Below are 15959 nucleotides of genomic sequence, written 5' to 3' on the forward strand. Positions count from 1 at the left end.
TTAGACATTACGTAGAGAACCCAAACAAACAACAAATTTTGATCATAGCATTTCGATTTTTTTCCCTCTCGTTTTTTTTCGGCAACTAAAGCGCTAAAAACAATTTCGGAACCTAGACTACCTTGGGTCTACGCTTCAACGCATTAAAAATATATTAAACAGCTGATGGAGACGCACTAGTGCTTTTTTTAACTTCGAGAAGCCCGAAGGGACTCGATTAACTCGAAAACGAAAGCACAAACCAAAAAGTTATTCCACAAAATCAACCCCAAATGTGATATAGGATTCACCAGTTTCCCACTTCTACTAACAGTTTCCGATCATTTGAGATTAACGCCGAGTAGTTTCGGAGATACCATGTTTGTCTACTTCAAGGCAGTCTTAAAATTACAGAAAAAAAATTAGGTAAGTCTTTTTATGAGTAAGTATGACTAAAATGAAACGAGGAAGGAGCACAAAGTTTTTTTTTCAAATTAATAAATTATCCGTAGATGACAGGTACTTCGTTACTGGCATTCAAATATAACACCTTGAAGACCAGCCTCTGAATTATTACAGTAAGCAATAATTAAGAACTATGCGTTTAACCAAACCAATTTATTGCAGTTATAATAAAAACAATCGATTATATATTATATCCATAGTGCACGGATGAATGAGTAGTGACTCAAAAACAGCAGACAATAAAGTGATTGTTATCGAGTTATCATTTATCATGTATCTTTGATTGTGAAAATTACCAAGAAACTCGAATGTAAGAAAATGCAAAGGAAAATAATAAATGATTCATGATGAAATCAACACGAAATCTATATGACTTGACCTTCAAAATTAGGAGGTTATTCTCTAAACGAGGTTTTTTAAAGCCCACCCCACCCACTTTTCCCACCCCTTAAAACCGAGTTTTGATACTTCTTGATGAAATTTTGCGAACTTAGTTTGAATATATCTTTTGGACAGACAAATTAATATTAAATTCTATGCTACGAAATTATAAAATGCTCTACTAAATCAAACAAAAAAAATAACGGAAATATATATATTTAAAACAAAAGTAAAAACATGGCTGAGAGAACAATTGATATTCAACTTACAAACATTATGAATACGATGTAAAGACAACTTGAAACTAAATACAAAAGTTTAAAAACTACAGGAAACCCTAATGAGGAGGACTTTGAATTTTTTTTATTTATTTATATTATACTTTATACCTACAACATGTACAAACTTTAAATTACAAAAAAAAAGAAGAGGAAAATTACTGTCTACGATTTAGAAAAACGCTGGGCAAAACCCGGGAAACGCCGGGAACTTCTCATTTTTCCAGAACAATTCATTGGATAGACTTTCCTCTTTCAATTAGTTAAAAAAAACATGGACACATTGTCTCCATTTTTTATATGTGTTTTTCGATCATCAGATCTAATCTTGTACAGTTTGTACCGCACCAATACTCTCACCAATGTCCCATTATTTCGTCACTAGGCAACAAACATTATAAAATTAATCACAACTCAGGCGACAATCAGAACAAACAGACCTGAGCGATAATTCAAAACTATCTATGCGTCACAAGCATAATCCAAGATTAAATTTGTTGGTACCAAGAGTGCCTACCTGTGAAGTGTGCGCGAGAGGTGTGCATGTGACGTCAAATACCAGGTAGCTACCTAGTACCTACCTATCTCCAGGTAATATTTTGTTCTCGAACCACCTGTTTATATTTTGGCGCCATTTGTTTGTTTTCTTCTGTGTAAGTAAAAATCTACGAATCATTTCGGACAATTTTACGATTCAGTTACATACATACCTGTGGGGAGCGTAAAATTCCACTAAAATGCGAACGATTTGTACCTAACTCATAAATCATAAATGAGTTCTGCCGGCAATTATTTGTTCAGATGATTTTTAGATTGTTCCGAAGGAAAACGAATTGAGAAAATATGCCAACAATACTAACACTGGACCATGTTCCAAGTTCGTAGCAAGCAAGATAAACACACAACTTGTGTTTTTTGGGAAACTCCTTCTTGGTATTCGCCGAACCGTCTGCGTCTAGCCAGTCAGACGGAATGCACGTATTCCGATCTACGTCTACGGGACGTAATCAGGCCGGACTTGTGGGGGCGCAGTTGAAGCAGTCCACTCCGGGCGCCGATAATAACTAACCTAACCTAACATATCGCCCTTGAGATTATTTTTCATTTAAACGGCGTTACAAAAATACGAATAATAATAAAAATACACCTACCAAGGCGTTTACCGGTTTTGATAAGAGGCGGAGAAAAAATTCTCGAGCCCGGCGCGGTTTGGCTCACGTGTATTCTTCTGTTTTCCATAAATACAGTTGTAATATAATTACATAATGCATCAAATGAAACTTGTAGATTTCCTGATGGGGTTCAGTTTCACGGCTCCCGCGATCTTGTCGCAGTTCTTGTTTTCGTCCTTATTGTAAAAAACACGCACCCTTCAAACGGGTCATACGCAGTTTATTTGCAAATATTTAAAATATTTCACGTATCTGCTAAAATTTGAACTCCACAACATTGAGATATAACACTAGATAATTTGCAAGTCTTTTAGTTAGGAAGTTCATTGAACATTTTAATACCCTTTTTAACGTATAAGAAATGTTGTTTTGTGTTCCCAATAAATTTGTTTTCAACTTCTCGTATTCATATAACGTATCTTTATATCTATTTTTTAATTTTTATTTATGTACATAAAACAGGCATGATGCCCAAAAATTTACATAAATGGGTGTTTTAATACATACTAATAACAAAGATGATAAAAATAGTAACACGAATACTTAGCTTAAAGGGCAAAAGTAAATAACGTACAAGAATTGCTAAATGGTAGAATACGAATAGTATGCCCATAAACAATTTATTAATGTCACCCTGTACTGATATTGTGCTTCATCACAATACCAGTACAGACAAATTCGCTATTTTAAGCGGTATAATATAATATAAATTGATTTTCTTATTATTTCCTAGCGTGCGGTTTATAGTCAATCATTAGAAATATGAAACAGCTTCCACTTAGAACAACAGAGGTCAGACGAACGTTAATGATTTTCCGCGGTTAACGTTATAAAAATTAATACAAATTATTCAGGAAATCGACAGCATACTCATGTTTAAATGCATTATTTATGTAAATACAAAGGATCATGGTACTCTAGAGATGCTGGACATCATGTGATGTGATCTTGCAAATGCCAAGGCAGCAGGCTATCTCAGGTAACTCCTGTGACCGTGTGTGGACAATGTACCTTGGTATAAAAGGTCTAATTGATTCGGTAGGCACCTTCCCCACAGATGGAAAAATACTTGTTGAATAACCTGCCTGTAGATATTGACGCAATCAACGAATTCAATTATCATCTCGGTAATTGAATTCCATTACGAGTCAGGAGGTATGCTTGAATGAAGATTTGCTCTGAAGCCTTGAATCAAGTTCAATAAATATTTTTTCCTTGCAAAGTGTAATAATTAACTCATCTAAGCTATATACAATATTACTAGTACCTACCTGCCTAGTAAAATGCTAGTAATTCGAATTTCGAAAGTAATTATTTTGATTTCCCTTCCAGTATTCCCTGCCTTCTAAGTCTCAACACTCTTGAAATTCACAAATTCATTTTTGTCGGCAAAATTTATTTTTAAAATGCCATTAACATCCATCAATCACACTACTATACTTTCACTGTCATTTGAATGCGTTCTTGCAGTGCTATTGTGTACAGTGGTACACGGAGAAAACTAACTGATTTGAAATATTGTTCATTAAAAATCAGATCAAATTATTAGTTTTCCTGTTAAAAATGGGACTGGGCCTATGACGAATGAATTGACAAATACACTATCAGTAAAGCACGAATATGTTATGAGGAAGTCCAGGGTGTGTACAGGGTCCTATTTTTATGAACCTTTTATTCCCAACAATTTTGTGATACTAATACCAACTCTGTATTGTTTATGTCAAGAACATAGACATATGAATATTAGTAGACCTGCCCTAAGTGATTAAAAGCGTATTGTTCCCTACTCCCCATACCGGTTCCATTGGAGCCGGCTGGGCTCGCGTATGGCTTCCCGTGAATCTTGAGAATGTGACGTCATCATTCTTGTTCGAACTAGCGTCGAGCTATGGTCGAGGCATTTTATGAAATAACACGGCAAAATAGTGGCTTGTGATATGAAAACTTGTAAAAATATATGTGAAAAAGAGAATAAACCCAATTGTCGTATTACATTCCATATGTAAGCATCATTTTAAGCTTATTCACGTCGTATAATATGAATCAGTTGTAGAAACATATACTATCACATCGAGCCAACATTGGTCGAATGTAGCGATTCTCAAGTGTGCGCATCGTTGTTACTGGGAAGTAAATTATGAACACTTATAAAAGTGTCTTAACTGAATACGTAAACAAAATATTCGACTCTGAAAATAGAAGAATTTTTTTTTCCGAATTTGGACTTCGCAAATTTGTTCATAACGTGGCGATTAATTTGCGCTCCCATGTAAAAATTTCTATTCATTCAAAAGCAGATTTTACTTTTAAGAACTAAATGGTGATATTATAATGCGAGATGCCTATATACTGTCAGATTGATTTATTGACGAATCAGTCAGCTTTTTTTTTCTGCGTCTTGTTCTGTTTCATTTAGATTTGTCGAATATCTTCTTCTTCAATGATATTATTTCATTGATGGGTATAACCCTTAAAAGTGAAAGAAAGTAGTTTCAATAAAATTTTCAGTAACCTTGAAGCAGTGAACAGATAATCCCTAGAAGTGTGATCTATAGCGATTTAAAACAAATCTGATGTCGACACGCTTAAGGCATTTAATATGACCCATACAGGACAATAAAATATAATCGATAGGCATGTTCAGGAAAGAATTTTGATATTTGAAAATGTCTGATCACTTTCTCTAGAATAGGAAAAATTAAGCCTACTTCGTGCAACGTCCACAACTTCACACACTTCTACGTGTTCTGTTCGGTGCCAATAAGTCAATAAGAAATATGGTCCATGGTTATTAAAAATAACATATGGTATACTAGCGGCTCGTTCCAGAGTGGAAGACATACTTTCAGTATCACTCAAGACCATCATTAAGAGTTGAAACGTTGGTTGAAATGGCTTTAGCCGTGTTTGGTGAACAGATACGAATAGACAAGTACTCCCCCTCCTTCCTATTCCTGCTATCCTTCTCCTCCTCATCATCTCCATGCTCCAGAAGGTTGGGAACAGTTGGGACTCTTGTGCGGTATTCACATTAAAAAATTTTAATAGATATTTATATTTTTGTAAATGATCAACGCACCTGTGTATGCAATCTGTTATCAATCATAAGTTGATAATAGTTTGTCTAGTATATAGTTAGTAATAAGATAGACCGATTTCTTTGAAATTTTATGAATTTGTAAGGTTGGTTCTAGCTTAAAATATAGAATAATTTTAAACCCGATAGGTGGCGCTCTTGTTTTATTTATTCTTTCATTACTTATGTCTCATTTTCCCAAAAATAATTAATTGATTTATGTTTTCCTCGGGCATCACCGACTTTTCTACCATTCGCTACTGGATACCTTAATGTTACTATTAAAAAACAAATGTTCATTTTATATACATATAAATAGATATATATTTTACAAACGTAACGAACTTGCATTATTATTTTTAATTCCCTATTAAAATGCGAAATTAATTTCATGTTATATGTCGATAAGAAGTTATAATTTGCTAGAAAACAGCGCACAGAAAAGCAGCGATTATTATTTATGACACATTTTATTTGTGCGATAAATTATAAAGCGGCCGCTACACTACTCGCTTCGGCGCTTCGACGAAGTCCTCGACGAAGTTAGCCGAAGTCCGAAGTGCGTGCCCACACACTCGTGCAACTTCGCGAGTAGCTCAGTCTCTCGGAGTCCGTGCACTAGGCAACATGGACGTTCAAGTGGCAAATAAAGGATGAAATTAGATTAAATGCTGTTGAAATGAGATCCCTGAGGCGTATAATAATAATAATAATAATAATTGGATAATTTGTAAAGCGCCGTTTTTGTGAAAAATCACCTCAAGGGCGTATGTGTGGTAAAACCATGTTTGATCGTGTGAGGAATGTGGAGATCCGCAAAGAGTGCAAGGCTGATGTAAGCGTAATGAGTAAGATTAAGAAAGGGACGCTTAGATGGTTTGGGCATGTAGAGCGAATGAGCGAAGATAGGAGTGTGACGGCCGGCATAGTCCAGTGGTAACGCATTGGACTACCATTCCGAAGGTCGCGGGTTCGAACCCGGCGTGCGCAAATAAATTTTATTTGATTAATTTGTGTTATTTCACAATTAATTAATTAAAATAATGTATAGTATATTTGCGGCACGTTCCAGAGTGGAAGATACTACCAGTATCGCCCTGGTGTAAGACCACCATTCAGAATTGAAACGTTGCTCCAAATGGCTTTAGCCGTGTTTAGTGACTAGATCTGAATAGCCAGGTACTTCCCCACCTTCCTCTTTCCCTTCCCCACTTACCTTCAGCCTCACAACATCCCCCAATTGGGGATGCCATAGTCTCACTGGCTCCAGACGGGAGCAGTTGGGACTCTTGTGAGGTATTCACTATAAAAAAAATATAAAAAAAGGAGGATATATGATGCAAATGTGAATGGTAGCAGAAGTCGGGGACGCCCGAGGAAGACATGGCACGATCAAGTGAATCAGATACTCGAGTCGGGCCATGTCAAGAGTCAGAATAATAGAAGAGTATGTATGAGACGATGTATGAATGTGAATGAGGCAAGGAGTGTGTGCCAAGACCGAGTTGTTTGGCGGTCCGTCCTCTCTGCCTACCCCTGCGGGAAAACGGCGTGATGGTTAGTTAGTTATCTCTATGGTCCCTTTCAATTGGGTCCCAAATAACCGCCTCGGATTGGAGTGTTTCTAGGAACAAAAAAATTAGGTCCTGTGACCACAGTGTAGAAGCCATATTTTATTACGTATAGTCACTATGACTCTGCGCACGCACAACCACCAAACACGACGTCTCGAAGCGAACTGAAGTGAACCGAGTAGTGTGGGCAGACACTTCGTGTTCGAACTTCGAGTCCTTTGACTCGGGCGCATTTACCGACAACAATCGGAAGTCGGGCCAAGCGAAGCGAAGATGCCCGAAGCGAAGCGAAGTTCGTGCCCACACTATCGTATTAGGTCAACTTCGATCAACTTCGCGAGTAGTGTAGCTGGGCTATAACAGTGTACGCGGGAAATGTGATTTGCCAAAGTAAGTACTTGTAGGGTCTAAAGTAGGTACCTAAGTACTAAAAATCGATTATAAATTACACAGGCGCATTAATTTTTTATCATTCTTATCTGAAAATGTGTAGTATTGCGCAAATTTGTTCGCAGAATTTCCGTGTTCCATCTCTTTACGTATTTACAGGTCGCACAGAGTTGAAGAGACACATAAGAACCTATACTTCTAAGAATTGTGTTTTTGTTGCATATCGTGTATGAACTTTCAACGTTTCTTCAAACTATCTCGTTTATCTACTTGTACGAAATATGAAAGAATCAAAAATACTCATTTCGGCTGTGTGTCTATCTGTAACTCCAGTTCAATGAACTCTAGCACTTGGTTTTGCATTGAATTTTTGGAACTAGTTTCTTGGATGGTTTGGAAATGATCGTGTGAAGAATAATTCAGAAAAGCGATAAAGTAGGTACCTACTTATAGAATAATATTGAAAATATTTATGTGTATGTTTTTCAAAACATTATACTATAGGTAAGTAATAAGTAGGTGCCTACTTAATCGCTTGTTAGAATTATTATTTTTTTTAAATGAAAATGATTGAAATCACATAAAGAAAATGATTTTCATAATCCTATTTAAAATTGGAATCGACTTTCCAAGAATTCAGATGCGATAAATTACCTACCACTATTATGTAATATTTTGTCAGAAATTTATTTAATTTCAAAAATTGGAACTGATGTGTTAATAATTCCGAATATTCAGTGATATTTCACGGGTCTGTTCTAGTATTTATAAAGATACGTTAAAAAATAGCAGTAGTTTTTGTCCAATGCGTACCATAGGTTAGGTGGGAATCGAAATTAATTGATATTCAAGTCGTAACTTTTATTTCTTATGCTAATTTTAATGCACCTGTTATGTCGTGATCACACGCAGGCACCTCTAATTTGTTTGAAGGTCACTATTACTATCATTATGTAACAAATACCTTATTATTTGATAAAAAAGTATATATTTTTTTGCACACCGTTGTTTATTTATACTTGTTTATATATAATTTATTTTTATACCCAATAATATTTGGAGAAATCTGTGTGACTTACATACATGCTGTACATGCTGAATCTGGAAGAAATCTAAAAGAACAGTATGTTCAAAAACAATTTTTCTCTTACCTATTTAATTTGTAAAACTAATTAATTCATTTAATTTTTTATTATTACAGAATTATTCATGCGTATGTTCAGTGAACTACATATAAATATAATACAATAATTAAGAAATTTAAATTAGCCCATAAATTTAAAACTTATAAAAATAAATAAACACATCAAATCAACTATAATTCATCTATTTTAAAAATAATATGATTAAGGTATGAAATCAAGTTGCCAATATTTACTTAAATTAAAGAAAAATGTAAAATCTTTATTATCATTTTGATGTAAATATATATTTTAAAATTCATTGAGTAAAAAAAACTGAAATGAGTACTGAACAAAAATATAATTACGTAGGTTCTAGAGGTAGACTTCATAATTAATTGTTCTGTATATTTAAAGTTCGAGCCTTCTATGGACTTCCCATCGCGTAATCCGTGACGCCGGTAAACGCTTCGAATCAATCACTATTTTATAAATCGTTTTATTGGTAAAGTTATCAGTAAAACCACAAGTAAAAAGTTATTCCTTAGTAAACATACCAATGCAGATGCAGGGCCGGCCCAACGTGGGCGCAATTAGAGCAGTCTGCTCCGGACGCTCAATTGCCAAGGCTCCAATGCCCTGATAATAACCTAACCTAATACCTAACACTCTAACCCTAACACATCGCCCTTGAGATTATTTTTCTTAGAAACGGCACTTCACAAAAATCGAAATCATCAGAATTTTATTGTTTACGTATTTTGACATGGCGCGACTAAAATATTAGTCGCGCCATGCGCCCTTTTCTTCAAGCCCGGCCCTGTCAAGATCATTGTAAGTCCCTTTGTTAAAGCAGGAAAATCATCCGTAACACAGATGAAGATTGATGTTTTGAAAAACTTTTTACGATAACCACTATGTTCAAATCATAATGATTAATGCATGAATCACGTTTTCCAATAATACCAATGGGAAAACACGAGGAAAAAACCGTCGCAAATAGCTACAAGGTGCAAGAAATACATAAAAAATGTGTAAATATTATAACAAGTTTCATTTTAATTGTTTCAAGTTTCATAATATCACGACGGATTAATAAATAATATCAACATCACGAACTGTGCGCAAACGATGATTAGTTAGTTTATTTGCACCTCAGTACCTAACTATTAGTACCTACTCGGGTATGACTGGTGACTGATAGCTGCAAACATTAACTTAAATTTACCTGAAATTATATTCAAAATGACTAATGATTTACATGAAGGTACTTGGTATAATACAGGGCCGGCCTGAGCTAGACGGCGCCTGGCGCAAGTAACATTTTGGCACCCCTTGTCAAAACCAGTAGATGCCTACGCATTTGTGTTTTCGTGTAGCGCCGTTTTTATAAAAAAATAATCTCAGAAGAAGAAGATAATACTAATAAAACATGAAACAGAACAAGACAAAGAAAAATTAAAAGGTAATGGTCTCAACTGGGAATCGAACCCAGGATCTCCGTTGTTATTATTTTTTGTGTCGTATTCTGTTTCATGTTTCGTTTAGATTCAATTATATTATCTTCTTCTCTAATGATATATTAAATTGATGGGTACAATCTTCAAAAGTTAAAAGGAAAGTTATTCCAATAAAAATAAACAAGCGATAAAGAAAGTAGGTACTTCTTATAATAAAAATAATATTGTTAAAAAATAATAATAGGTATTGTTTTTTTTTCTTGTTTTCAAAATTGGAACTGATTTCTCAATAATTCAGACTATCCCCTGACTTTTTACGGATCTAGTCTTCTTCTTCTCTAAATAGTATAAAACGAAGTCGCTATCCTCGTCTGTGCGCTTAGTTCTTCTAAACCACCCAACGGATTTCAATAGTTTTTACAATTACTTAGAAAATTTCTTCCCGAAGATTTAAATATATAATGCATGCATATTATATTTAGAGAAAGTAGAAATAAGTTGATGTTTTGTAATCAAGTCGTAAAAAAATATTTTCGGTCGAGCAAAACCGGGTGCAAGTCAGTTAGTAATATGTATATAAAAATTCAGCCCGAGTGTGTTTGTGCTAGCAAAACCCGAAAAGTAGTCAGCTGACATCGCTGAAAATTTCAAAGTTTGTTGTTATAAGTGCCAGGAATGTTTAGAGATTTGCTTGAATGTTAGAATAAATCGGGGACGCCCAAGGAATACTTATTATTTATTTATTTATTGGACAATTTGTATAGCGCCGCTTTCGTATTATCTATGGACCGGAATGAGGTAAGGAGTCCAATTAAACTCGATGTAATGTAGCGAAGAAAGACATTGCTAATAGCGAAGCATTGCGGTCCACTATTAGTCCACTTGTCTACTAGTAACATAATAAAAATTCTAAGAAATTCTGTTTGCAACGATATAGAAGAAGCTTGCGGAACTATTCATCGAAGACTCAGAGAAGAAATTTTAATATTACGACCATATTAATTAACTTCATACTATCCTGTACAGGTTATCACGGATGATAAAGTAGTATTATGATAGTCGAAATATTTTGCAGTGGATTTTTTTATTACCTCTTCTTTTCCAGAGTTGAAATCTGTGGTACAGCATGCAAGCGCACATGCTGGCCGCGCACGACAGCACGAGCAGCGTGAGCACGATGCCGACCCATACGTCCGTGATCAGCTGTTCTTCATCCTCGGGCTCCCCGCGCACCATCGTCTCCTCGATCTCCGTCACCAGCAGCGTCAGGTTCTGCGCCAGTGACTCCAGCTCCGCCCCATTGGGCACCTCGATCGTAATCCTCGACTCGCCTATTCCCAACATCTTCAAAACAATTTTAAAATAAAGGAGTGTCGATATAAAATACAAAAGTTTTTATAAACTTTTTGATGTTTTAAAACTTTTTTTTAATTTTTGATGTTTTTTAAAGCTTTTCGTGTTTAAAACAATTTTTTTTTCGACTTTTAGTAAATATTATACTATGTTAGTTGATAAATTCGTCACTTTTCACTAATCACTTGCTTAGAATGTTAAATAATTAATTGTTTTTGTCATTAATACACAAAGAAATAAACTTTTTTCAATTTTTTATCACGATTTTTTATAAACAGCATGTGTTTGTTATTGTTGTTATTCCAAATTCAAACTTTGCGTGGATAATCCGACAAATGAATTATTTGTATTTGAATTTGTAACGAGCGCACAATCATTTTTATAAATAAAGCGCAATATTAAACTGTTATGTTTTTCGATATTAGATTTATTTTCACTAGTGTATCCAAGTCGAAATAGTGCATTGTAAATTGAGTTTAAAATCGCTTTCGTAATATCATTTGTTAGCATTGAACAAGTCGTAAGAAAACACGAGTATCGTAATATTTAGTTTAGCGCGTTTTTATTCACTGACGTAACGCACGCAGCAGAGCTCGAAGATCGACTGATATTTGTGCCGAGTTGTGGCCGTATTTATCTACGTCGGGTACGGCGACTTCCCTATCGTTCAAATCTTTGTTCAAACAAAACTATCGATGGGCATAATCGAAGGATCATTTCGATATAATCGATTGCAATTTACTTTATTATATGAAAAATATACGAAAAGTTCAAAACTTATTTTAACGATTAAGTAAATTTGGAAGTCGAATAATCGAAATATTTTAATACTTGAATGATGATTTCAATTGAATATTCGACCATATTTCAAATATATACCAAAACAAATAAAATGATTTTTTTTAAAAGATTTCTATTTTTAATATTATATCGGTTTAAAATGTGTTTAAATTATCAAAATGTATTCCATCACTAAACAAAACCTTAATTTAAATACAGTGTAACAAAAATACCAAGCAGCTACTATGTGGTTTATTATTGCATATTATGTTTGACTAATAAAAATAACAGTCTGTTGTAGTAATGTGATGATAGTAATAAAATTACAATTGCATTAATTTACTGTGTAGGTACCTACACAAAAAGAAAATGCACAGAAAATGAAAAAGGGTTTTAGAGTTATTTTCATAAACATTTATATTTTTTCATAATAATATTAATAATTCATAATATTTCAGGTAAATCTTTAAAAAAAAATTGTTACCTTTATCTTATTACCTTAGATATAAGTCACTGGTTATTACGAATCCTAGTCCTAAGCCAGCTGTATTTAATATTTAATAAATATATTTGTTATTTTTATAAGCAATAATTATTAGCCTGAAACACTAATAATAAACAATAGTTTACCAAAAAAAAAAATAATAAATATATTTGTATACCCTTGATGTGATTTTTCACGAAATACGGCTATATAAATTAGCCAAATATTATTATTATTTCTGACATTGAAGCTGTGAAGAACACGAAGGTGTTAAAATTGTTTCACCCAATGTATGTGTTTGTTTGTAATGTCTTTTATAAAGAAAGTATAAATAAAAACAATGTAACCATGAACTGCGGCCAGGAGTCGCAAAGGTACATTAAGAATGTGTTAACGGACATAATGAATTGAAAATTGCACAGATTCAGATTATCGAGGGTGTCCGGGGGTAAAGTGCTGACAAAAAAAATTTCCCATGGAAAAATATAAATATTTTTTTAACCCTAGATAACTAATCGCTCGTCGAGGCGACGAAGCGCTACTCGGCGAAATTTGAAATCACCTACTTCCCGACCTTGACTCTTTCATTACCTTCCTAATTTGAGTAAACAGTGCAGCACGTGACGCAATTGCATACTAGGACGTGCCCTATTTCATATATTCTTATATTTATTGTTAATGTTGGCGAATCTTCTACAAAAGAACTCCGGTTCCATCTACTATCCAAGGCCCGGAGGATGATCAAACACCGCTGCACCAGATGTAGAAAGGCTATTTGTGGTCCACATAATGTTGACATGTGTGGTCACTGTGTAGACTGATATTAATTTGTAATTGATTTGTTCATTATGAACCTTACCATTGTGCCATGTAACAAGTTCCTATCTTATCGACACAGGTTTATCCTAGTGAGACAGACATCGAAAAAAAAAACCTGTAAAAAAACTTTATATTGATAATAAAAAAAAAAATTTAAAAAAATATATTTTTGATTTATTTATAGTGTTTTAGGGCGTGGTTCACTCGACAAAAGTGTAGTTACAATGAAACAATGAAAACAGTTTAGTTATCTAGGGTTAAAAACAATATATGAGTTAAAAAAAGAATTTCGAATAAGAAGTTTTTTAAATTTTTTTTATAATAATTATGTATACCCACAAAATGATTGCTACAAGTGAAAAATTATCTTTTTAACTTATGCTGTCGTGTAGAATCACCTCCCGATGTCACTGGACTTTAACCCCAGACAGCTGTTTTATGGATGTGCCTACTGGCAAAATGAAAGACAAGTAAGTACCTAATTATGTTTTCCTCATACTAGCAAGGCAACGTTCAAAATCCAGAGTAAAACTCATTTCTTCATAATAAATTATGTCCGTAAATAAATAGAGTAGTTAAAAACACTTCAGGCATTTGTGTGGAAAATTAGATAATAACATTGTCTTTTCAATTTTACAGTTACTGTCACTTATTTTATGATTTATATGTTAGACCACTGTAATCTAATATACTATTTCACAGTTTGTGACGTCTACCATACTAATAATTATTTAAAAAAACATAAATCATGCGTATCATCGATGTGAAACCATCACAGAGAAATAGTTTCCCTCGGGGCCTTTGTCATCTTTGACCCCAGGCCTCTGGCATGTTGACAATTATATTTCGTAAAGACACTGTCAGAAGGTCGGAGAATTCAAGTGCATTTCTGTTTTAAGGAATATTTCTAAAATATTTTTTCCTGATGAAATAAGCATTCAAATTTTAATAGAAATAAACATATAATTTTAGAAATGTAAAAATTTTAGTCCAAACATAAAAAAGTTTTTAAAAAATGGCTAACCATACATTTTTTCGTCTAATCACTGAACTAATAAATAATGAAAAAAACACACATTTTATTAGACAAATGTATTATAAACAAAATTGTCAAATCACTTTTTTGTCGCTTCATATAAAAATAATTTAGAAAAAATTCTCAAATATAATTTATAAAAAATCCATAAATTTCTCAAGTTGAAAATTGCTCAAAACAATTGGTGAACTTACTGAAGACTTGGCTTACTGAAAGACTTAATTTGTATTAGCTTACAATGATATATTACTAAAGACTTTTAAAATTGTTATTTTTTTTCATAATTTTCTTTTGCTATACTTCTGTAAAATTTTTAATTTTTTGTTTTATACATATAATTTTTAAAATGTAACTGTAAATTCAATATAATAAGATTTATAATGCAAAGAACCCGTTAGACAAACTGCTAAAAAGCAGTTTATCGGGACTTTTTTGCCCTATATTTGTAATGTGTGTAATATATAATAAAAAATAAAAAAATAAATAAAAAAGTTGCGTTCAGAACCTTTAGTTTCATAGAGTGCACATTTCAATTATTCTGTAGTAACTTCTAGATATGAATATAAAGTGTAGTGTTTTCCATTTCTAACACCGTTTATATCATATTTCTCACTATTACAGTAAGGCAGACACAACGATTTTTGTGAGACCATACGAGCTGTTCCAAAAAGCGAACAAACTAACTCTATGGGAGATAGCTGTTTGTTTGCAAAACCAAATGAATTAGCCTGAGGAGTTAAGGTTGCATGTGGAGGATCTTTTTGGGGAGAGGAAGGAGTGAATAGGTCTTGAAGAGATCCACGTTGAAGGAGGGAGGAAGTACACGAGCCAGAAAATCATTCCTGAGCTGAGCTGTTGAACTCAAGAAAGAGTCATAGAAATGACCCATTCTCATGTGACAAATGTCAACAGTGTGCATTTGGGCGAAAGTTTAGTGATTTTGCACCGGTGCCGAAGGGATCAACGATGCTGGTTCTTCAGAACATCTTCCATTGAAACACCGGAAGAACAAACACAGTATTTCCACCTAACGCCTGTGCTCTATTGATTGCAATTCAAGTTAAGTAAAGTTAAGATAGGAAAATTTATCAAACGCACAGCCATGCCTTTGTAGACATTTCCGTTCATTGAAATGAAAGCAACGTTTATTACAAATATATGATTATTTTTATGAGCAATAATTATTAGCCTGAAACACTCATCCATATTGAAAAATCTCCTGATAAAAGATACATGACGCCAACGGGACTCGAACCCGTGTCCCTTCGATTTCCGGTCGACAGCTCTGACAACTGAGCTATGGCGGCTGGATGAGTGTTTCAGGCGAATAATTATTGCTTGTAAAATAATTGTTACCCTTTGTGCTACGCATAAAAAAATCTTGTCTTAAAACATTAGTTTACCAAAAAAATAATAATTAATATTTGACAAGTTCTAGTATTTCACCTAAAAATGTAGACAATTTGTCTCGACGCCATCTAGTGAGAGAGTTAGCACTTACAATGCCTTTCTCATATAAAATAAAGTTGGTTGTTTTCAGGTGAAAAAATGTAATAAGCAGTAATTGTTGAATGAAACACTAGTATATATT

At 33.8% G+C, this 15959-nt stretch overlaps 1 protein-coding gene across 1 annotated transcript in view; it reads right to left on the reverse strand.

The window, feature by feature from the left end:
• LOC149424745 (protein commissureless 2 homolog) overlaps positions 1 to 11851 on the reverse strand; it is a 47343-nt gene extending 35492 nt beyond the window's left edge. Inside the window, exon 1 of the mRNA XM_089630972.1 lies at positions 10988 to 11851. Coding sequence (XP_089487098.1) covers positions 10988 to 11240 — 253 coding nt within the window. The 5' untranslated portion in view covers positions 11241 to 11851. The remainder of the gene's footprint in view (positions 1 to 10987) is intronic.
• Positions 11852 to 15959: the final 4108 nt, after the last annotated feature.

This window comes from Hesperophylax consimilis, chromosome 4 (assembly GCF_061612785.1).
Source record: "Hesperophylax consimilis isolate HC1 chromosome 4, BYU_Hcon_1.0, whole genome shotgun sequence".
NCBI lineage: Eukaryota > Metazoa > Arthropoda > Insecta > Trichoptera > Limnephilidae > Hesperophylax > Hesperophylax consimilis.